Source organism: Muntiacus reevesi, chromosome 3, assembly GCF_963930625.1.
Source record: "Muntiacus reevesi chromosome 3, mMunRee1.1, whole genome shotgun sequence".
Taxonomy (NCBI): Eukaryota; Metazoa; Chordata; class Mammalia; order Artiodactyla; family Cervidae; genus Muntiacus; species Muntiacus reevesi.
The window spans coordinates 108,727,320-108,750,496 of record NC_089251.1 but is presented as its reverse complement, the minus strand read 5'-3'; the positions used below and the strand labels follow the sequence as shown (position 1 = coordinate 108,750,496).

General features: G+C 45.9%; 1 protein-coding gene across 1 annotated transcript; it reads right to left on the bottom strand.

Moving 5' to 3' along the window:
* Nucleotides 1-541: 541 nt before the first annotated feature.
* ELOA (elongin A) lies at nucleotides 542-16,294 on the bottom strand. The gene is made up of 11 exons (XM_065930042.1): nucleotides 16,142-16,294; nucleotides 11,442-11,498; nucleotides 10,349-10,455; nucleotides 7,790-8,969; nucleotides 7,329-7,443; nucleotides 6,215-6,370; nucleotides 6,024-6,121; nucleotides 5,028-5,208; nucleotides 4,613-4,724; nucleotides 3,876-4,057; nucleotides 542-2,961 (listed from the first exon to the last, which is right to left on the bottom strand). Exons 1-11 carry the CDS (start codon nucleotides 16,292-16,294, stop codon nucleotides 2,900-2,902), a joined length of 2,403 nt encoding a protein of 800 aa, XP_065786114.1. The 3' UTR covers nucleotides 542-2,899.
* Between the last annotated feature and the right edge of the window lie 6,883 nt (nucleotides 16,295-23,177).

The following is a 23,177-nucleotide window of genomic DNA, read 5'->3' as shown; positions in this document are numbered from 1 at the left end:
AATCTGTATTTTCAACAATGATTTGGGGAATTCCCGGGCAGACGAGTGGTTGGGACTCTGCACTTTTAACTGCTGAGGGGCTGGGTTCAATCCCTGGCTAGGGAACTGGGATCCTGCAAGCTGTGTGGTGTGGCCAGAAAAAAGAAAAATACAATTTGTGGTGTTATTTCATTACTCTCTCCCCTATTAGATGAATGCTGCATGAAGGCAGGCCGTGTCTGTCTTACGCAGTGACAGAATGGGGGCAATAGAAGTATTTGCTGTGTGACTGAATATGCAAGTTCCCCAGCCCAGCGAAGAGCTTCTGAACTAAGTGCTCACTTTTATCTGAGTTGCCTGCTTTTGCTCATAGGGTTCTCCCCGCTGGGAGACCCCTCTCCCAGAAGAGCTGTGCTACAGTTCAGACAGAAATCCAACGTCCTTTAAGGCCCAGCCCAGGTATTAAGATCTCTGCCTGCAGCCCAGGAACCAGACACTGTGACGGACTACCATTCTGACACGATGAGGGAGAACGGAAGAAAGACAACAGAACATGGGTGTCTGTCTGTTTTTTTTTTATTTAGACATGGAATTTTCCTTTCTTTTCATATAACTTATCTAATTAAAATATTCATCTTGGTAGTTACCACAAAAAAGTAACATAGAAAATTGTATTTACATTTTGGGACCAAAATACAAATGAAGAGCAAGATAATACCTTGCTCCTTTCCCTCCCACTTCCCGGAAAGAAAGAAAAAGCCCCAAAGAAACTGTTCATTACACCAAGGACCACAATGGGTTAATTTGCAATTTGGTGATTTGTGTGTAGTGTAGCACAGAAAAAAGGAATTGCACAAGTTTCCACAAATGAGACCAAAGGTTCAACATCAACCTGTGTCTGCTCTGCGGCCATTTCAACAACCCAGGAGAGGCGAGCGTCTGGAAACTCGGTTTCTCCTCTTCCCTCACCATTCCCACCAAGTCACATCCCTGATACAGACACTCTTAGAGGGGGCGGGAGGAAGATCTGGCTCTGTGTAAACAGGGGTGATCCAAAGTGATGTTGGGGTGTGTCTTTTATTCCCTCTCTGCCCAAAGACTCCTAATGAAGGAAATCAAATCACACACAACTGAATCAAATATGGAAAACTGGTTTCAGTGGCAGAGACTTCAACACGCAGGTAAAGAGACAAATTCAAGGTGTGGACACGGAGAGGAAGCTATCCCAGGCGACAGATGTCTGGCACCTGACTCAGGTGCTCATGTGGTTTTAAAGAAGAGGCTTCCTAGTGTCACATTTGGGGAGTGGGCTGGGGGACTGGTGGAATGGTAATACGTATGATCAAGAGAAAGGGTGCTTTTACCCAGTTCAAAAATACATCAAATTAAAACACAGCAACACGTGCGTCCCTCAGGCACCTTGCGCAGCAGTGCACGCTGAACAATGCGGCTTCTGCCGCAGACTTCTTGCTGTGTTGCTCTGCAATCTTCAGCATGAGCCTGAGGTCTACAGGATGGTTAAAAACCGTGGACTCCATACTCTGAGCTTTGAGCGACCTTGTCAAAGGGACCAGCCACTGCCAAGCTCCAAGGGCTGCCACACCAACCACACCCTCAACCTGCTTCTCAGATTGCTAAAGGACGGGCATCTCCGACTTGCAGGATCTACTTCTACCAGGGCCACGACCGATGGGGCTCCTACAGGCCACTGCCCTTCAACAGCCAAGAACACTGACTGTCCTCCTAGTTCTAATCTTTCCTCCTATGTCAACTCCAAAGTGAGATTCTCCCTTTCCAAACCTGTCGATGCCCCGTGGCTCAGACCCTTTCCTTAAACTGGTCCTTTCCTCCAAATTCTAGCTTAAAGACTCAAAAAGTAGAGAGTTTCAAGCTGCAAAGTTTTCTACAATACATAGCAAATTGTGCTCTTTCAATCACATGATCTTAAAGAAAGGCAAAAACAAAACCGATTTCCAACACAGCATTACTTTTTAAAACCATTCAGCAATTCACAGGGAGTAAGAGATTAAAGTGCTGGTTTTTAAAAACTCTTAAGTTGCATTTGGGGGCCCACAAAAGCCCAGCCAGGTGTTTGCGTTTTGCCCCATGCCAGTGGGGAGAAGGAAAAATAAGGGAGGAAAAAGGAGTCTAAAGTTTTGAATTAGAAACTGGAAACTGTAAAAATACTGGGGTTCTGTGTCCTCAAGCCTCATAAGAAGCGGGACCTGGCAAAAAGGAGGGGGGGAGACTCTAGAATGTCCCTTAATAAATACTATGTGATGAGGAGGGGCAGGACTGCAGCGCGACACTGAAATAGGTCCCAGAGGGAGGGGGGCCGCCCTGCACACGTCCGGTCTCCAGGCCGGGGCTCCCCTTCCAGCACAGGCAGCCCGCAGCGGAGCGGGCCCCACACAGACTCCGGGGACGCCCAGGTCTCTCTCTGGACCGGAGTCCGCTCAGGAGAGATGAACCGGGAAAGGAGAAAGACTTCCACTAGGCTTCTAACAAAGAACCCTAAAAATAAAAGGCTAAGTGTGTGGAAGAGGACTGAAACAAAGCAGAACAGAAAACTTGGGGGCAGGGGGGAGGTAATATAAATACAATCTGGGGGCAATATTTATTAATTAAAACTATGTCTTATAGTTTACAAAGAAGCTAATTAACAACGAAGGTACAGTTGACCTTAGAATCCTCAGTGAGAGCGAAGCTTCACGTCTTCAGAACGCTGAAGTGCTCGCCAGCAAGGAGGCAGCGGCTGCGGACACCGGCTCAGGCACACGCCCGTTGACGGCGCAGGTCTCGGGGACTGAAAGCTTCCACGGAGTGAAAGGCTCTGGTCTCCTCTCGAAGTTCCATTCCCCAACCCCCACCGTCCTTGTATTCCTCCCCCCAGATTTCATTTCCAAGGTAAGTCCTCGGTTTATCGCCGGGAGAACCTGTTCTTGAAAGCTTTAATCGTCTTGGCCATCATTGGGGCGATTTCTGTGAAAAGAGAGACAAGGCAGTTGTTTCAGATCCGTGGCAGTTTGGACACCAGACACCAGTGGTTTAAGCAAACCAGAGGCCTGCTACTCATGGCGCTGCACAGCCAGACGAACGGATGCAAGGAGCAGCCCAAAGCGAATGGTTCCCGAGCACCTGCCAGGGCCGCGGCAATCACTCCCTCTAAGTCTCACAACTCACCAAGGCTCAGGCTGGCCCCTCTACAGTAAGTGGAGGAACTGGGGTTCAATCCCTGCCAGGCCATTCTGAGCCGCAATTTAACTCTGCTTCACCAACACCCAAACCAGCAGAAAGCCCCCTCTCATACCTGTCTGTCCTGGGCAGCAACAGGCCTGAGATGAGCTAAGTGCAAACACCACCTAAGAAGGACGAGCCTGCTTCTGAACCGGTTAGCCTGAGCCCTGCCAGAGCTCCCACCCTCCTGTGGGCCCTGAAGTCAGTGCAGAATAATGCTTAAGTCAGGCACTCCTGTAGAATACTTAGGATCATCTATGGTAGTAAAGTTAGTAAAACATGAACTAGATTCAGTTAGATATAAAAAATAAATACTTGGAAGCTGAGATTATAAAACTTCAACAAAATCATTCAGCTCTTAACTCCATGTTGCTGCCTAGAGAAACAAGTTCACATTTAGGCTGAAAAAAAAAAACAAGCAGAGCACCAAAATGAATATGCACTACGCTCAGAACTTAACACACACAACACGCCTATGAACAAAGGCAGGGGAAGGAGGCGCTGACGTTTAGACCAGCCACGTGCAAGGTGTCACGCATGCTGCAGCTCACACAGAAGCCGCAGTGGTGGTGCGGCACTAGCGACGTGAAAGGGGCTCCGACACTAGCATGAGCCACAGCCAGTTCTGAGATGTCTGAGCGGGAGCCCCGGTCACTCACTCTTCACGGCCGGTTTCCTCGGATCATAGGAAACCGTGCTGCTGAGCACCGGAGCCGGGTGGGTACCGCTGGTACTCGGGCCGTCGTAGGCTGGCTCCTCGGGGCTGGCGTTAAAGCTGTTGCTGCTGCCACCGCTGAAGGAAGCCCGGCTGCTTCCTGTGGGGTACGGCGCTGGCTTGATCCTGCGACACAGAGCAAAGCTGAGAGTCAAAAGCAGGAGAAACCAACCCTCGGCACAAACAGCCTGAGGTGGGCTGGTCCGCGGACTCAGTTCTGTGGCTCTGACCAGTGGACCTGGTACCTAGATTTTGCTCATGGCTTGGAAGTGACATGGTAGTCCTTCAGGGTGAATGATAATCTTGACTAACTTTTCACTGTTTCGGTGTAAATCTGTATTTTGAAAATGCAAACGTACTTAGATAACATAGTCACTGCAGTGATACGTTTTCTGTTTAAACAGACAAAGGGAAAGCCTTAGGGAATGTGTCCCAGAGGCAGGCCCTGTTCTCCATGTAATCCTGACCTCTCTGAGGGGCAGGGGATCATCATCCAGGCCACAGTGCAGCCACGGAAGCTGAGGCTCAGGGAGCTAGGGCCCAATGGGGCAAAGTCAGCCTCCAGAACCCACTCTGGCCTCACGTTTCCCCCACCTCCAAAATGAACTGCTTCCTGCCCTGGGGCTGCCCCTCAAGCTCTCTCCCTGAGCAGGCAGAACCACAGAGGAGCAGAGATCTTACCTGATTTTTTCAGGCACAGCTGCTCCTCCTGTTCCAAATTTCTCCTGCCTCCTTCGAACATCACGAGGTGGCTTGGCCACAGAGTTGACAAAGGCCATTTTTGCTTGTCGGCCTGTGGATAAATGGAGGTTAATACCTTCCTTCTTGAGCTGAGACGCTACTGTTAATAATCTATGCTATTAAGAGACAAAGGCTTTTCAAGGGCCTCCAAGAGTAGGGGATAATCAAACAACCCTGGAAAGCCCTCTGGAGGGTAGCATGGGTAGTGGCAGAACAAACACCTTACCCTCTGCCCACTTCTGCAAATTCGAGAGAGCTAGGGGCCAGAGGTTCCACCCTGGCTGAGCCCGCCACAGCCCTGACATGACCGGAGCACAGGGCTCGCTCTCCTGCCGGATCCGGCCTGCAGCCGTACCTTTGGGCTTGTTGGCGTGTGCAGATCGGATGTTCTTTGTGAGGACTCGGAGCCGCTGCTCTCGTGCATCCTGGAGCCGCAGATACATCTCCCGCCATGACTCGTACTCTTCCGGCCTCTCATCCTTAAAGTCTCGGTGACAGTGAACTTTCCATAATTGATCCGTTTCTTCAATTAATACCTAAAATCAGAACCAAGACATCATTTACATGCATGCACTCTTATATACCTCTTCCATCCTTAATCACCCAGGGTGACCAGTTTCCTAACAATATTTTGGTCCTCACAGTAACAGTAGTAGTACAGTAAAACACCATAGTTCTAAGAAAAAACAGAATCACTGAATTAAAATATTAAGTACAAGGCACTACTAACTGCAGCCGGGGGTTGTGGGGCTAGGAGAGAAGACAACATCAAAATTAGTTTAAGATCAGTCTTTTCCTGTGCAGGGAAGGAACTGAGGTGAAGTGCAGTCCAAGCATTCCCCCAGCGCTACACTGAACTGCCATGGCCAGGGGCCACCTTAGGAGATGTCACAGATCCTTTCGATCAAAGAGGGATAGCTCATGCAATCAAATGAGTATCTCCAGCCTTAGGAGGATTTGGGGATAGATCTCTGCCTCTAGAAGACACTCAATCTTACGTGTTGACACTCAGATGTCTGGTGAACATAGCTCTATCCCTGCCTTGGATCCCAAGGGCTGTGCTTCTAGAATCTTCCCTTGATTTCTGTATCTAGGAAAGCTCAAGGGACATGTGGGAAATGGTCCACCTCTCCCCGCTCCCACCTTTTAATCCCACCTTGATTCTAGCCTAAGAGGCCTACTTAAGATGCTAGGGGCAGGGGCTGACATTCTGCTTGTTTAAAGGCCCATACGCAAACCCAGAACAGTGCTACGACCGCTGCCTGCCCATCACCGTGGCAAATCAGAGACAAACCTGTTTTTTCAGACAAGCCAGCAAACTGCCCTCTTGCCATCCAAGCAGGATACTCACGTGATTGTACTCTTCTATTCGATACAACTGATCAGGTGTACACCTCTCCAAAACAGGTTCAAGGACAGAATATGGGACACCTCCCACTTCAAAGATCGCTGAAGAGAATCGAGGGAAAAAGGGACTGAGTAGCAGTCAAGTCACCCAGTGACCCAACGTGCCTAAGAGCAGGAGCGGAGCATGTGACTTACAGTCGATGTTGTTTTTAAGCACCCGGATGCACTGCTCATGCAAGGTCATCATTTTGGGGAGATAGGCACACTTGGAGCCAGAATAGACCTGCATCTTAGAATTCATTCTTCTTCCGGTGAATCCAGCTTCCTCCTCTTCCTGGGGTGAGGAGAGTGCTGTAAGGCAAGAAAAACAGGAATGGAAGTTATAAAAGGCACTAAGCTGGACCTCCCTAGTGGTCCAGTGGTTAAGACTCTGAGCTGCCAATGCAGGGGGCGCAGGTTCAATCCCTGGTCAGGGAACTAAGACCTCACATGCCATATGGTGCCATCAAAAGATTTAAAAAAAAAAAGAAAAAAAGGTACTGGCTCATCATTGTAAACTCTCCCTCCACCCCATTCTTCAGCCTCCCAGTTCCCTTTCTTAGAGGCAACCAATGCCACCAGTTTCTTATGTCCTTCCAGAAAGTCTATGCAAAAACAAGCTAATATTTATTTTATTCCTTTTAATAACATACTATCATTTTGTCATTTACTGAATTTTAGAAAATCACCTCAATATATAGATTTTCCACTTTAAAAAACAAAACCCCCAAAAAAATAAATAAATAAAAAACAAAAACCATGGCATATGATGCCACTGTATGGATGAACTATGATCCACCTGTTAGTATCTTACTAAGGAACACCTAGGTAGCATCTAATTCTTTTGCTATTGAAACTAACCTTAAAAAGAAAGACAAAAACAGAAAAAACCTAGACTTTTTTTTTAAGCCCCTGTGGAATGTACAGAACAGAAGGCTGCTAGTAGCAGCAGCTAAGATTTAATAAACACTTACTCTGTGCAAAAACGCAGAGCTCAGAGCTTTATAAGCATTATCACTTTCAATCCACCTCATAGGCAGATATCATTATTACATCCATTTACAGAGTATAAAACTGAAGTCCAAAGAAATTAAGTTATTACCCAAAATCATATAACTTGTAGTTGAGGCCAGATCTGGGATTCAAACCCAAGCCATTCAACTCCAGAACCTGCGCTCTTAGAAAATGCACCATTCATGAGGTCAGATCATGAATTTTTTATATCACTTTTTCCTTAACAACAACAACAACAAAAGACAAAGCAAACTACCTTTTCGCTTTGGTTGGAAGGATGACATCAATTCAGGGGAAGGAAGTGGACGGTAATTGGCCTGGATCACAGGTAATGGGAGGTCAGGTAATACTGGCAACACATCGCTGGGGACCTGCAGAGAAGAGACCAGTGACTGGAGAGCCCCTTTCTGCCAGCACAGCTCGTTCCCGCACTCGATGCCCAGCGGTGCTGACGTGGCAGTAACTTCACAGGCAGCCGGAGGAGAGGCAGCAGCCATGCCTGACACCACCTAAGTCAGGAGACACAGAGATGGGCCCAGCGCGATGGAATGCCTCAGAAAAGACTTTTCTCGGCTTCTACCGACCCTGGTGACCAGAGAGGCCAGGAGGACATTATTTCAGACTGAAATTCAGCAAGTCACGGAAAAGCCAGCCAAGCAAATCAGCAGTGGGGTTGCAGGCCCAGGTGCTCTGGGTGGAAGGGGCCGCAGGGGTTACCTTTTTCAGCTTGGCTGAGTCGGCTCCAACTGGCGGAAGCTTCTCGGGCTTGTTTTCATTCACCTTAGGTAATTTCTGAACTGAGTCCAAGTTTTTACTAGTGCTTTTTGAGTCATTTTTTTTAAGTCCTTTTTCTCTGGGAGTCGTGGTTGAAGTTTTCACAATCTTTTTCTTTTTCTTCCGGGGCTGGTCATAGCTAAGGTATGACTCAAAAGACATGGTGGGCTTCTCGAATTCATCATCCGTATCTGCCTCCTCACTTTTAGGGAAGGCACCCACCGACTTTCTATCTGAATGCGAAGGTCTGGCTTTCCCTTCTTGAGTCTTCAGGTTGTTAGAAACCTTCTCTTTTGCCTTGGGCAACAGGTCTCCTGCCCCCTTGCCTACGTCTGAGTTTTCCAGACTCTGCTTGTTTTTGTCTGATTTGGTTTTCTCGGAGTCTCTAGGTTTTGGCTTTTTAAGGTGGTTGTCTGAGGCCAGCTCCAGGTGGGGTAAGCTCTTCCTCTTGGTGCTGCCCTCCTTCTCCTTCTCTTTCCTGGCGCCAGAGGGCAGCTTCTCCTTCGTGCTGTCCCCGGAGGGCGGCCTCCGGTTTTCCTCTTTGGAGACCCTGTGTGATTTTTCTTTGCTCAGAGACTTCTCGTCTCCTTTGGCATCTGCCAGACGTTTTTCTTTATGGGAAGATCTGTGCTCCTTGCTCTGACTCATGCTCTCTCTCCCCTGGGCTTCCCCCAGGTGTCGTTCTTGATTGACCCCCAGTCTGTCCTGAAAGGCGTTACTATGGCCTTTGCCAGGCTTCTGGTGGGGAACAAAGGGCTCATGGTCCTCCTCCAGGGATCTGTAATGGTCCAAAGACATCTGACGAGGGCTGGTGGATGGTGGAGGGGACTGAACATGGCCATAGTCGGAAGACTCATGGTCTGAAGAGTAAACTGGAGAAGCTCTGTGGTACCTCTTTCTTTCATCTCTCCTCTCATGACTGTGAGATACTTTGTGAGGCCGCTCGAGCTCTGGGGGTTTTCTGTGCTTCTTCTGTCTATTATCAGGACTGTAAGACTGGCTGCTGGAGGCTTTCCAGCTTTCCGGGTAGTCCCCCTGTATCTCCGCCTCCTCCCTCAGGGCATCCCTGGGGCGCTTCCGAGAACTGCTCTTCTCAAAGTCCTGTTCCTCCGGCTCTGTGGTTCTAAAACAAAACAAAAAAAAAACAGAGAAAACGTTCAGGGTAATCCTTGGTCACAGGACAAAGTCACAGAACCTGAACTCACAAAAGAGATGAAGAATTTACATAGTTAGAAACAAGGGCTTGGAAAGAAGGTTCTGCTTAAAGATACCCAACTAGGTTGATTTTTTTTTTTTCAAGGAGAAAAATAAAGTTTTATTTGTACAACTTGATAAATAATTCTCACCCCATACAATTCACACAAAGTGCACCAATTCGGTGGTTTTTAGTATAGTCAGGGAGTAGTACCTCCATTACCACAAAATCAATTCTATAACATTTTCATCATCTCCTCCCCAAAACCCCAAATTCATTAGCAGTCACTCCCACTTCTTCCCAACACCCCCCAGTCCTAGGCAACCACTAATCTACGTTCTCCATATAGAGATTTGACAATTCTGGACATTCCATACAAATGAAATCACACAACATGTGGCTTTTCCTGCCTGGCTTCTTTCACTTGAAGTTTACCCACGTCATGGCATGTATCAGTACCCAGTTTCTTTTTAGCTGCTGAATAATATTCCATTGTCTGGATATGCCACATTTTGTTTATTATTTGATGGGTATTTGACTTGTTTTGATTTCTGGCTGTTACGAATAATGCCACTATAAACACCTGTTTACAATGTGTGGATACATTTTCATTTTTTCTATACCTAAGAGTGGAATTACTAGATAATATGATGAAAGTGAAGTCGCTCAGTTGTGTCTGATTCTTTGCGACCCTGTGGACTGCAGCATACCAGGCTCCTCCATCCATGGGATTTTCCAGGCAAAGGTACTGGAGTGGGTTGCCATTTCCTTCTCTACCAACTAGGTTTTAAAACTGAGAAAACTCAAATATTCCATAAATGGGATATGATGAATTTAACTACAGGCTACAAAGAAGATCAAGTATTTTGTGTACATGAAAATGCTTAAAAAGCTTTTCAACACAGGGAAATATTTTATTTGTTACATTAAAATGGGGCAGTAAAATATGTCAGTTTATTCACAAGTGTATAAAAATGACTTTTAAGACCAGCTTAGAAAGAAACATTCCAAAATGTCAATAACGCTGATCTCTGGAAGGTACAATTTAGAAATTTTTATTCTTTCGAGTTCCCTGGTGGCCTAGTGGTGAGGATTCTGGGCTTTCACTACCGTGGCCCAAGGTTCAATCCTTGGTCAGGGAACTGAGATCCCATAAGCCATGAGGCAGTACCAAAAAGAGAAATTTATTCTTCTATTTTTTAAATATTTTATAATATTCTTTAATGATCATGGGTTGTTTTTTATAATTGAGGCAGAATAAATATTTTAAATAAGAAGGCAGAGAAGGAATAAAACACTTTTCCTACCGTTCTACAGGAACCAGCTTCTTCCACTGGGCCACTAGGTCCCTGGCAAAGTTTCCAACGTGCTCGTGTTTTCGCAAGCTGTTTACCGTTTTTCCAACTCCAGTCTCCTACAAAGTTGACAAAGGAATTGTTAGAAGGTTGTGGAACTAGGCTCACAATTTTCTAAAGAAATAAAGCCTCCTACTTTCCAACAAACCAATACTTCATTCCAAAAAACATACAAGTCTCAGTACAAAATTAGTTCGTGTCAACGCGCCAAACCTCTAAAAATACACAGTAGCAAAGCAAAGTAAATTCAGAAGAGGAAAACACAAAATTAGAACACTTCTGGAGGGACTTCCCTGGTAGTCCAGTGGTTAAGAATCTGCCTGCTGGTGCAGGGGACACAGGTTCGATTCCTGGTCCCAAAGATTCCACATGCCTCAGGGCAACTCAGCCCATGTGTCACAACTCCTGAAGCCCACTCGCCCTGGAGTCTGTGCTTCACAACAAGAAAAGCCACTGTGATGAGAAGCCTGCTCGTAGCAACTAAAAAAGCCTGTGCACAGCAATAAAGACCCAGCACAGCCAAAAATAAATAGTTAAAAAAAAAAAAGTCAAGCCCATGGATTATAAGACAAAAGGCACTTCTAGAACTTTACAGATAATAACAAGAGTGATCATGGCAGGTGTCAGACCCTGCCCTAAGAGTACTGCATCTGGTGTCTGAGTTAATACTTTTTTCGGCCACACTGTGCGACTTGTGGAAACTTAATTTCCCAAACTAGGGATTGAACCCAGGCCCATGGCAGTGGAAGCACAGAGTTCTAACCACTGGTCCATCAAGGAACTCCCTGAATTAATACTTTAGGACATTTTCATCACCCAAAAAAGAAACCCAGTTCCTCCCACCCCTGGTAATCACTAAACTACTTTCTGTCTGTGGATTTGCCTACTCTGGACATTTCCTATCAATAAAACCACACAATACGTAACCTTGTGTCTGGTTTCCTTCACTTCTAGAGCCCATGGTCTTAATCTTACTGTATAATCTCTCCGATTGCGAAGGGGATGGGATACAGTTGCATAATACCTAAAATTACACAGCTCTTACCGCAAGAATATCTACTGTAATGGGCAAGGCGGAGAGTTTCTTCAAATATTTCAGTAGCTGCAGAGAGAAATTAAATACACATTAATTTTTATAAAATCATAATTATTCCCTGAATATCAAAGAATAATATCTAATGGCAAAGTGCTTACTCTGTTATACAGTATGAAGTATGGTTATTATCCTATTTACAAGAGTGAAAACAGACTCAATAAAGTAAAATTACTTGTCCCAGGATGCATGTAGGGCAAGATTCACTCAGGTCTGTGGCTTTAGATTCTGTGCTTTCAACCACTACGCAACACCAAGGGAAGACCTATCAGTTCTAACATAAGTCATCAACAACTACTGTTCTGCCCCAGCTAGAATTTCTGAGAAAGGTGCCGAATGTAGGAAATTACTCATGGAGGAAAGTAAAAAGAGGTCTCTACAGGAAAAGGTAATCACATTTCCAGAGAAAGTGTGTTTAACAGAATTGGGGTTTTTGTTTGTTTGCTTTTTGATGTTAAGTGGGAAGCTAAGACCAATTTCAAGTTGCTAGAATCGGAGCTTTGCATTGCAAATGGTGAACGAAAACGTCTGGGTAGACTGGAGAGGCAATCTGGGTTCGGCCGCATATCCCTTCTATAGTATAGTCTCCTGAACTTGATCACAATCAGGATAGCAGAGCTGTTGAGATAGAATCTCAGGCAAAGACAGGCTTCAGTGTGCCCCTGCCAGTTTCTTTCGGGGTGATCTTGTGCAAGTCACTGACCTCTCTGAGCCTCAGTTACTTCATCTGCAAAACAGGAACTGAATCCAGGAACTGAATCCTGTCTCTACTTCACAGGTTGTGAGGATTCAAACCATGTCTGTAGCCCTAGTGCCTGGAATGCTATAGAGCTCAATAAATGCTTATTAATCATTTCATTCATCAACTGACCATTCGTTAGACAGCTACCCTTAATCTTCTACCAGACATTCTCAGCCAGTTCCTACTTGCTCGGCTTCTACCCAAAGTCATGACTGCTATGCCATTCTCTAGGCAAGGTTTATGTATATATAAATAAATTTACATTCAAGGAGTGCTGAAAAGTACACGTTGTTCAAAATAGACTAACTATGACTGCCTTTATATTTAAATATCTGATAACAGGATCTGTTCTTTTTACATGTGTAGCCCAAGCTATAATTAGTATGCCATGTTGCTACTAGGTGGAGTAGCAAGTATGTTTTTCTGGTCATTCTACTTCAATAATTACTGAACAGAGTTGCTAGGCAGAGCAACTGGATCACATGTGATCATCTTGTTTGACTGGGAATAACTGAGAAGCCAAGTGCATCTATGGAGTTTCACCTTCATAGCTGAGCGAACTATGCTCTACTTCCAATTCAATCACCACCACCGTCCAACTCAGGACAAAGTGTACGTGTATTTCTTGTCACCCAAGTGATGGGTGCAAAGATTCCTGCCAAATCCTTTTCTTAAAAAGGAAAATTTAGAATATCTGAAGGGATCAAAAAGAGATTGTCTCCTCTAACACCATTCTCTGGAAGGCATTTATATATTGAATACTATTTGTTATGCATTGACTACCATGTTAAGTTCTTACACCTGTTCACTCATTTCACTCTCATTAACCAACCCTATAAAATGGACTTTATGTTCCCCATTTTACAGATATTGAAACTAAGCTCAGTGAGATTAAGCTGACTTGCCTAACAAGCAAGTCAGTCAAATGTGTTTAACACAGCAGGCACTGGGTTGGTAAAATGTTACAGAAAAACCCCTTTGGCCAACTCAATACTACAAAGCCCCATTAAAAAAAAAAAAACACTGTCCTTAGAAGATAGGAAAAGAAAACCTGCCTCTTAGCACACTTGACACAGAGCAGAAGAGTCCCTCCCTAGTGTTAACAATGTCAGACAGTTTAGAGTCTGCAGAGGAAAGGAGGTCACTACGAGGACCTCTGTAAAGGCCACATATAAGAATGGGGCTAGAAGTCACTGAAGGTGTGTTCATCTTGAAGGCTAGCACTAACTCGAAGTGTAAATCCTGTCTGTCTTTCTGCTTCATTTTCGGTTAGAAGGGGCCACTTAAAAGCAGACAAAACTAAAACCCTGGAGACATTCAAACCAATTTAGCCCAAGCCAAGGGAAACATGGCTTCAGAGCCTCTCTATTTTCAATGAGGTTCAAAGAAGAACAAAGCATTAAAAAGGTAAAGCTCTTGGGGCATCCTCAGGTAGGTGGAAACTTGCTGTAACCAAACTGAGGGACCAGTTGTAGTTTGCAAGAATTGATAAGGAGTCATTAAGAAACGGAAAACATTTGCACAGTCCATGCTTAGGAATCTCAGTTGTCCTTTGCATACTACTTCATCCCAAAGAGCTAGAGATGTTCGTAGTGTTGACCCCTTGCTCCCCACTTGCCTTCAAATTTGTTCCTGGTAGTTTCCATGTTCAAAGGATAACATGTGACAAGTAACTTGACCAGCCATGAAAACGGTTTCCACTTAAACAATAGGAACCGAGTGACCCTGGTTTGTCTGATACATTTCCCCCTGGTAAGCTAGATTATACATGGGCTTAAAGTGAAAACAGAGTTATAGTCAAACATCTAAATGTTTAACACTGGAAAATCCATGCACAGAGGTGTGGAATCAACCCTTTGGCTAATAATGGTTTTGAAATCAAGATTTAGTTTCAAATTTCAATACTGCTATATAATCATCTTGCAATTTCAAGAACAACCTGTGGGAGCTTGTTGGGTTAACAGAAGGTTGAGAAGGCCAGTGTGCCAGCTTGCAGTTTTCCCTCTGCATTAGCTCATTTGTGAATGCCAACTATTGTGCCCTTTGCAAAAATGATCTTCATAATGCAAAGTCAGAAGTTTAGGGTGTCTATGCCCAGACACTCACAATCACTCCTAGTTGGAATAGGTTGAGAAGTCAAACAAACCTTTTCTTACTTTGAAATTTCATTCACGTCAACAACTAGAAAAGCTACTTCAAAATTTAAGTTCTAGTGGGAAAATGGCTATAGATACTAACATGATGCCTTCTTTTTTTTTTTTTAAATCCAATGGAAGATGAAACTGGGGAGATAAGGGGATTTACATAATGTTTTAAGGTTTGAAAAAGTCAGTAACAAACCTACAGTGTCGGGGAAAACAAGCTAGTACTCAGAAATAATGACCATTGATTAGAAGCCCACAAAGGGTTATTGTAAAAAGAAACTTGTAAATATGCCTGTCCACTAGATACTGAAGCCAGGAGAGAAAATATAACACAAAACAAGTGAAAGCATTTCAGTTTTCACAAGACTTAAAGCTCAAATGTCGTCCTGAAGAAGTGGATCTTTGAGTTAGGTATGCATGAGGCAAGTGGTCTGATAATGAGATACAGCCTTCAGAAACAGAAAAAAAACCCACTTATGACAGACTGACAACAAGGTGAAGAGAAAGGGACCCATCAAGAAAAACTGTACAGAGTGGAGATTAACCCCTAGGGAGCACTTCCGCCTTTGGTACTGTCCTAGAAGAAGCAGGTGAGGAAAGTGGCTTAGCAAGGAACATTCCAACCCCCCCCCCCCCCACAAATGTCTATGGCTAGCAAATAAATGAGAACTCAAATCTCACCATTTTATCTCTAATGACTCCCTGGATTATTTCCTCTTTAAAAGGCACTCTGGGATTTACAGATCCAACTCTTAAGGACTGTACACAGCAGCTACAATGCTGACAGAAATGTCAAACACCTTGAGTGTTTCCATCACTGTATTTCAATTAAAAAAAAAAAAAAACCAACCTAACATCCAACGGACCCTCACCCAGACACTGAGAAGCTGGATGAGAAGAAAAGTCGGAGGGAAAAAAAAAAAAAAAAACGCATTTAACTTATGGAAACAGTTAAGGAGAGGGACTAAAACTAGCCAAGCACAATTAAAAATGGTTGCCCATCATTCGTAGCTGCCAGAAACGGTAGCCCTTACCTTTCTAGCAATGCCAGAAGAAAAAGGAAAATTTAGCTGCAACTTCTAACCCTGTTCCCCCCGCCCCCCTTCCTATTACAACCTAAGTTTTTTGTTAGGGTGACATGAGGTTTATTTTTGCTTTGAAAGAGATTTACTGAGAAAGCAAAAAAAAAAAAAAAAAAAAGGGTCCACGTTCTAATTATCAAGGCGGAAAGAAATTTAAAAATGTCTTAAAGACGCAGAGACCACACACCGAGCCTAGGTTCCATCAGGCGCAGGCAGAGAACCACGACCCGCTACCCCTTTCTCCCCAACAAACACCAAAAAGACGGGAAGAAATCAGGGGACGGATCGCGCAGAGCTAGGAGCTGAGCGGGCAGGAGTTAACTCCGGGCGGGGAGCTCTCCCGACAGGAAAACAGCTGGCCCGGGACGCCCGGGGGAGGGCTCCGCGAGCCCCGCCGGCACGCGGCGTCCGCGCGGAGCGCGCCCCTGGCCCTCCGCAGCCCTCGGGCTCCCGGGCCCGGCACAAGCCGGCCCGGGCCCGCCGAGGCCGGCCGCCCTACGGGCTCCACCGCGTGGGCAGCTGCCGGACGGCCACGAAGTTCCCCGCCGCAGGCCGCAGCCCGGCGGGGACCGCGCCGCGGGTCCGAGCCCCCCGCGGCCGCGCCCGGGCCCGCGACCGTTACCGGGCCGCGCCGCGCCCAACGCCCGCCCCGCGCCGCTCCCGCCCGCCCGCCCGCTCGCTCACCTTCTTCGGGTCTGCGTTCGTGGCCAGGCGCGCCTGCAGCTTCTCCACAACTTGCAGCGCCGACTCCGCCGCCATCGCTGTCACTGGCGCGGCCTCCTCGCCGGAACTGGGCTCGCGTCGCGTCCTCGGGCTGCGGCTCCGCCCTCCGTGCATCCCGGCGGAGACGGAAGCGCGACCGGTCCCTTCCGGGCCTCAGCGAGGTGGGGGGCGGGGGGCGGGGAGGTGCGTCGGGGGCGCCGTTCGGCCGCAGGCCCCGCCCCCGCGGCCCGGGACCGGGGTCCACTGCGCGCGCCCGCGGGGCCGAGCGCTCCGGGAGCCGGCGTGGAGGGGCGGGTCGCTTGGTCCCGGCGCGCCGGGCGCTCCGCACTGGTCGCCGCTGGGCAGCCCCGCTTCTGGTCCTCGGGAGCGCGGAGCCAAGTCCCCGGAAAGACCACGCCGCGATGTCCAGCCGAGGCGGAATGTAGACCGCAGCCCCGGACCCTGGTTTTATAAACCCGGGCCCGTACTTGCGGTTAGGCACGCCCTAAGTAGCACCTGTGTGTAGTTCCTGAGTGGGTCTGCAGCTAATGAAATCAGCGAGGATTAACTCTAGTGACCACTCTTGATTGGGCGCACTGAAGCCCAGTGATTGAGTTAGCTTCATTTCACTCTCAGTACAACCCAATGAAACGAGTCACGTTATCCCCACTTTACAGATGTGGAACCCGTAGCTCCGGGGGATGAAGTTAACTTGCCCGTGGTCACATAACAGCAAAAAAGTGATGCTGCAATTTGAATCTAAACAGTCTAGGTTCACTGTGAACGCATATCTCTGAATAGGTCAAGGATCTGAGGCCCAGAGTGTGAAAGGGATTCGTTAAAAGTCAAACAATTTAGCTACAAGAGGTAACAACAGGCCATGTCTCACTTTCACCCCAAAACAGTGCCTGGTACCCCAGTACCAAATAAATACTTCTTGAATGAACCAATGGCTATTTCCTCTAAACCAGTAGGGCGTGAATCAGACCAGTCCAAGACACCATCCCTGAGGGTTCTTACCCTCATCCCAGAAGCACTAAATTTAACTATTAATAAACTATTATCATGGCTAAAAAGAGCTACTAAACAGTTGAAGGGAGGGTCAATGGCAACCCACTCCAGTACTCTTGCCTGGAAAATCCCATGGGCGGAGGAGCCTGGTAGGCTCCAATCCATGGGGTCGCTAAGAGTCCGACACAGGACTGAGCGACTTCACTTTCACTTTTCACTTTCATGCACTGGAGAAGGAAATGGCAACCCACTCCAATGTGCTTGCCTGGAGAATCCCAGGGACGGGGGAGCCTGGTGGGCTGCCGTCTATGAGGTCGCACAGAGTCGGACACGACTGAAGCGACTTAGCAGCAGCAACGTACAGTTGAAGGGGCTTCCCTTGTAGTTTAGCTGGTAGAGAATCTGCCTGCAATGCAGGAGACCCTGATTTGATTTGTGAGCCAGGAAGATCCCCTGGAGAAGTGATAGGCTACCCACTCCAGTATTCTGACCTGGAGAATTCCACAGAGGAATCTGGCAGGCTACAGTCCACGGGATCGAAAAGAGTCGGACACGGCTGAGGGACTTTCACTTCAAACAGTTGAAAATTGGTTTAAAATACCAGCATTGATTATGTCTTGTTTGATTAGATCAGATCAGGTTACAAACTAATCTGATCACCACCAGCAATTCCCCAATGTACCCAGCCTGACTCCTCACCCAACCTGGGAAAGCCTAGCGGCTCTTCAGGTCTCTGCTCCAGGAAAAGTAAAAGAAATGACATAAGTTGTTTCTTCCAATGAGCTTTGATTCACTAAATTGAGAAGCCATCCACCCCTCTGCTCCAGGCCCTTTCCTCTGCAACTAACCCTTTTTGGGTGTAAATTGTCAATTTATTCTTCTGTTTTGTCACTGGGCTGTTTATTCAGCACAAAGTGCAGGTGACTGACCTGACCAACTTTACTTAAGCCGCAACATGCAGCTTGAGGGATCTTAGAGCCCCAACCTGGGACTGAACCCAGGCTCCTGGCAGTGACAGTGCACAGCCTTAACCACTGGACCCCGAACGCGGGGACTCCCTGAGCTACCCAACTTTAAATCTCTGTTGCCCAGCACCAGCCAGTCCCCATAGTCAGCAATGGATAAAAAGCCCATGAAGATTAATACTCATTCGGCACTCTAGAACTCAATCACAGGGTGAAAGGAAAAACTCATCAAACGCGGTGAGGAGCCTTGCATTCTAGTCCCAGGCCTAAAATCTCCCTCTCCTGCACAGGAAATGCTTAATTTATATTTATATTTTAAATGCATTCCATTTTGAAAATGTAACATTGGTATGATGGATACATGGGCCCATTCCTGAGGCAGAATTGCTGACTAACTGACCTGGCATACACTTAGGGCACTGGCACAGGATCTACCCAGGGAGAGAGCTCAACAACCAGGATGGGAGCATGCTGCTGCAGAGAGTGCCCCCGACCCATCTGTCCCCGCAGGAGGCAGGGTCACCTGCAAAGTAAAGGACTCCTGCACTTGAATACTGGCCTACTTCTCACATCAGTTAATTATGTTGTCATTCTGATTAAAAAGAAGGTTTTCAACCTGTTTTAAAAATGCTACTCTGTATATGTTCACTGGGGGATTACCATCTCATCCTTGGTTTAAGGAACAGAGTGAGTTCCTTAAAGTCTGCCGTTGTTTTGCCCATCTTGGATCAGCAACACCTAGCATACAGGTGACGTCCCTGTAAATTGAGCTAATTACTATTCAACTTAAGGCCAGTCCAGAGTGTCATCTGAAAACCTGAGGGGGTTAGAGCATTCAGGTTAGACACCTTTGTGAGAGAATGTAAAAGACCCATCTTTTAAAACAACAACAAAACATGTTCTGAAGGCATGTTTAAAGCTATAGTGGGGGGTGCGGAATGGTCACAGACAGGCTCATCTTCTGCTATGCACACTTGACTTTTTGTAACAAATATGTTCTACTTTTATAACAAACACAATTTAAAAGTCTTTTAATTTTGGAAAAGAACAATTTCAGGCTGGTTGGCAGTAGAGTCATTTAAAACACTGAATGACAAGAGGAAAACAGAAAAGAAAAGAAAAAAAAAAACCCAAAAACAAAAAATAAAAACCAACCAGTTTGTCTTCAATAGCAGAAAGGAGCTCTTGCCTTTCATGGAAAAAGGTCCAGTGGGATTCTCTGGGCTGGACTTGCATGTTGGGTGAAGAATCCTGGTGGATGGAGGGCTTTCCCCTTGGACCTCTTCTGGCCTGGGCTCTGCCATTCCTCTGTCTTACCAAGTGGGCAGCGTCTGAGGTTTGTGGGTGGTGGGTGTAAAGGACACTGGGCTGGGGCTCAGTGACAATCTGAGTTCCAATCCCCACCACTACCAATGCTGACTGTAGTCAAGTTACTTAAACTGACTGAAATTGTTTCCTTATAGATTTTCTTATTAATATGTCATATTAAGTAACTGACATAAAGAAGGTATTTTCTTAAGCAGAAATTGTTAGAGAAAAATCATGGCCTTGGTAAAAAGAATGTTACATCAAACCTCCCTCTTGGCAGTTTTGCTCTGCACAGCTGTAGCCACGGTTCTCTTCCTCAGTGGGCTCATGTTTCTCAACTGACTACATTCACCTTTGTTTCACATCCTTCAGACATGTTCAGCTGGTGATTTTACTTAGGCATGGCATCTTTCTGAGTTTAACAGACTGGATTTGCCCTCCTCAAATTGGTGATGCAAGCGAAGACCGCCAGCTCCAGGGAATGGTGTCTGAGATCCACAGTCCACACCTTTCATAGACTTGCCTTGAAATCCGATTTGATTAAACTCTCTATTAACTAAGGCTATTAACTGAGGCCCTCTTGTCTAAGAGGGCAAGCTCAAGCATTCTATAATGCCCTTTAAGAGCAGTCCACTGAGAATCTGTATTTAACAGGGGAAAAAAGCTACCATAAAAATTAAAAAAAATTTTTTTAATTAAAAAGTAACAAGGATATACTTTGATACTCTTATACTATGAATTTATACAAGCTATATCCATGTAGAAACCTAATCACCTTCCCTTAGCTCTTGTTTCACATTTGTTACATCGTCTATCACAATTTGAAACTGCCTTATTTAGTGATTCATGTTTTTATAGTCTCTTCCCACTATGTAAGCTCCATAAGACATCACTGTGGTTAAAACTACCTAGAACATAGTAGGCATTCAATGTTGACTGAGTTGAATGAAAGATCTACTTCATGAAATTATTGTTTGGACTTAATGAGACTATGTGTGAACATACCTGGCAAAGTGCTATCAACCAACAATGTTTTCTTAATTAACCCTCACCATTTTACTTTTGTTCAATGCTTTTGAACTGCAGTGTTGGAGAAGACTCTTGAGAGTCCTTGGACTGCAAGGAGATCAAACCAGTCAATCCTAAAGGCAATCAGTCTTGAATATTCATTGGAAGGACTGATGCTGAAGCTCCAATACTCTGGCCACCTGATGTGAAGAGCCAACTCATTGGAAAAGGTCCCGATGCTGGGAAAGATTGAAGGCAGGAGGAGAAGGGGATGACAGAGGATGAGATGGTTGGATGGAATCACCGACTCAATGGACATGAGTTTAAACAAACTTCAGGAGATAGTGCAGGACAGGGAAGCCTGGCATGCTGTAGTCCATGAGATTGCAAAGAGTCAGACACAACTGAGCAACTGAACAACAACAATTCCATTTTACAGATAAGGAAATTCATGCTTTGGAAACTTAATGGACACCATGCCCTTAGCCCCAGAAACTGAGAGTGTGGGTGCAGTCTTTGCTCAAAATGCCCTTGGAAGGAAGTTGTAAGATCTGAGAATGCCCTTGGAAGGAAGTTGTAAGATCTGAGAATGCCCTTGGAAGGAAGTTGTTAGAAAAAGTGTGAGATAAATAAAGGCATCTTGCCCAGAACACATAGGGCTGTACAATAAAGAGAAGGAAAAGAGAAGAGGGAGCGAGAAGGAGGAGAGATTGATTGGATTCAGTCTGGCCCTATTACATTTTCACCCCCACTATTAGCAAAGGTTCAGGAACCTTCTGAGTTTGGGTATCCACAGATTCTCAAAGGGGTCCATGTCTCCCTTATCTCTTTGAGAAAACAAACTAACCACCTGTTAAGTACAGAAGAAAGCAGCAGCGCCGCCGAGGTGGGGAGAACCGCTGCTTGCTGAGCGCTTTCGAAGTGGCCCTGCTCTCCACTGCCTGTACATGTGTCCTCGCTCCACTTTCCAACCATCTCATGCGGCATTTTAAGGATGGAGAACCCAAGGTTCAGAGAGGTCAAGCAACTAGTTCAAACAGTTAATGATAAACCCAAAACGTGAACCAAGGTCTCCTCGGCTTAGAAGCTCATACTGACTTACATGCCATGCCTAATCAACTGGGTGCCGGTCACCGCTCCCCCTTCTCTGACTCACTGCTTACCTCTGGTGAGACCTGCTTCCTCACCTGTTAACTGAGAGGCCTGATGTAGTAAAGTAATGGTAACAGCAGGGATGGTAACATTACTCCCATTTCTTGGTGCTTACAGTGTACCATGTATTATGCTAAGCAATTTGCATTAACTATCAATGCTACCTAAAAACAGTCTTGCAATATGGATATCACATCATCTCCATCTCACAGATAAGGAAACTGAGAATGTGTGACCTACCCAAAGTCAGAGAACCTGTAAGCGGCACAGCTAGGAATCAAAGCCAGGTGTGCCCAGCACCAAAGCTTAAGCTCTTTGACCCTAAGCTACCGGCTTTCCCTTGCCAAAGAGGCCATTTGGGAGGACACCATCCAAGTGACACACTTCACTCATTCCTTCACTTCAGCTTTGGTGCTGGAATGGACCCAGAAAGGGGAAAGACAGTACTAGATGAATTTTGTGAGGAAGGCAGAGGGCAGATTATGGAGGGTTTTAGAGACCATGGTAAGGACTGTGTATTTTATTGTTGGGTAGAGGGGTGGTAAAACCTATCAATTAATTATTTTAACACTATAGACAATATATCAAGAATTAAGGACTATAATTTATTTGATACTGTGCTTTAAAACAAACTCAACAACAAAAAAACCCATAAACTCAACAATGCCTTATAACAGCCATTTGATCAGAGAGACTTTCATCGCTTTATGTAAAATAGCACACACACACATGCACACACACCCAGACCCCTTTGCTTTTCTTCAAGGCACTTATCAAGACCTAATAGACAGTTGATCCTTAAACAACACTGGAAGGTTAGGGGTGCCAACATCCCTCAAAAATCTCTGTATAGCTTTCCAGTCAGCCCTCTGTATCCATGGTTCCCCATTTGTGAACTCAAACAACCTTGCATGGTAAACAGGGTAGTACAAGTCTGGGAAAAGTCTGTCTCTAAGTGGACCCACGCAGTTCACACCCTCTATGTTCAAGGCTCAACTCTATTTTATACAGTGTCTGCCGCTCCATCCCTAGAATATAAAGCCCATGTTTTTGCTCACTGTTTTATTCATCATCACCTACCACAGTGCCTGCACACAGCAGGCAGTCAGTAGATATTTATTGCATGAACAAATAACAAAGGTATGTCATGTGCCCCCTGCAGAGAACAGTCTACGTTTGCTGTCTATGCTTGTTCATTTCCTCAATCAATATGAATGTTGGTTTCTATTCTCACCACTTTACTGAAAATAACTTTTCCAAGGTCATCCGTAAAATCCCAACTGCAACACCTGAAGGTGTCTTCCCCATGGCAGACCTCTCTGCTGTTTCTGACATGGTGATTTCTCCTCTCTGGGCAACTCCACTTGTTGGCTTCCTTGACACTCCTCTCCTGATTCACTCTGAAGGTTTCTGACTGCTCCTCCTCTGTCTCTGTAATGGCTTCCTCTCCCACCACTCTTCTCTCAGGTTTAGTCCTGGGCCCACTACTATTATGGTACTATATTGTCTTTGGGCATTCTCATCTGTTCTCAGGGTTTCCATCACCAGCTATTGACTGGTTATTCCCAAATACA

What these genes read in the sequence shown, in the direction of transcription:
- ELOA (XM_065930042.1), bottom strand. Translation starts at nt 16,294, where the DNA reads ATGCACGGAGGGCGGAGCCGCAGCCCGAGGACGCGACGCGAGCCCAGT. An exon ending in GCTTAAAAACAACATCGACT is followed by an intron (nt 6,122 to 6,214) that starts GTAAGTCACATG and finishes GATTCTCTTCAG; the next exon opens with CGATCTTTGAAGTGGGAGGT. An exon ending in GAGGAAACCGGCCGTGAAGA is followed by an intron (nt 2,962 to 3,875) that starts GTGAGTGACCGG and finishes CTCTTTTCACAG; the next exon opens with AAATCGCCCCAATGATGGCC.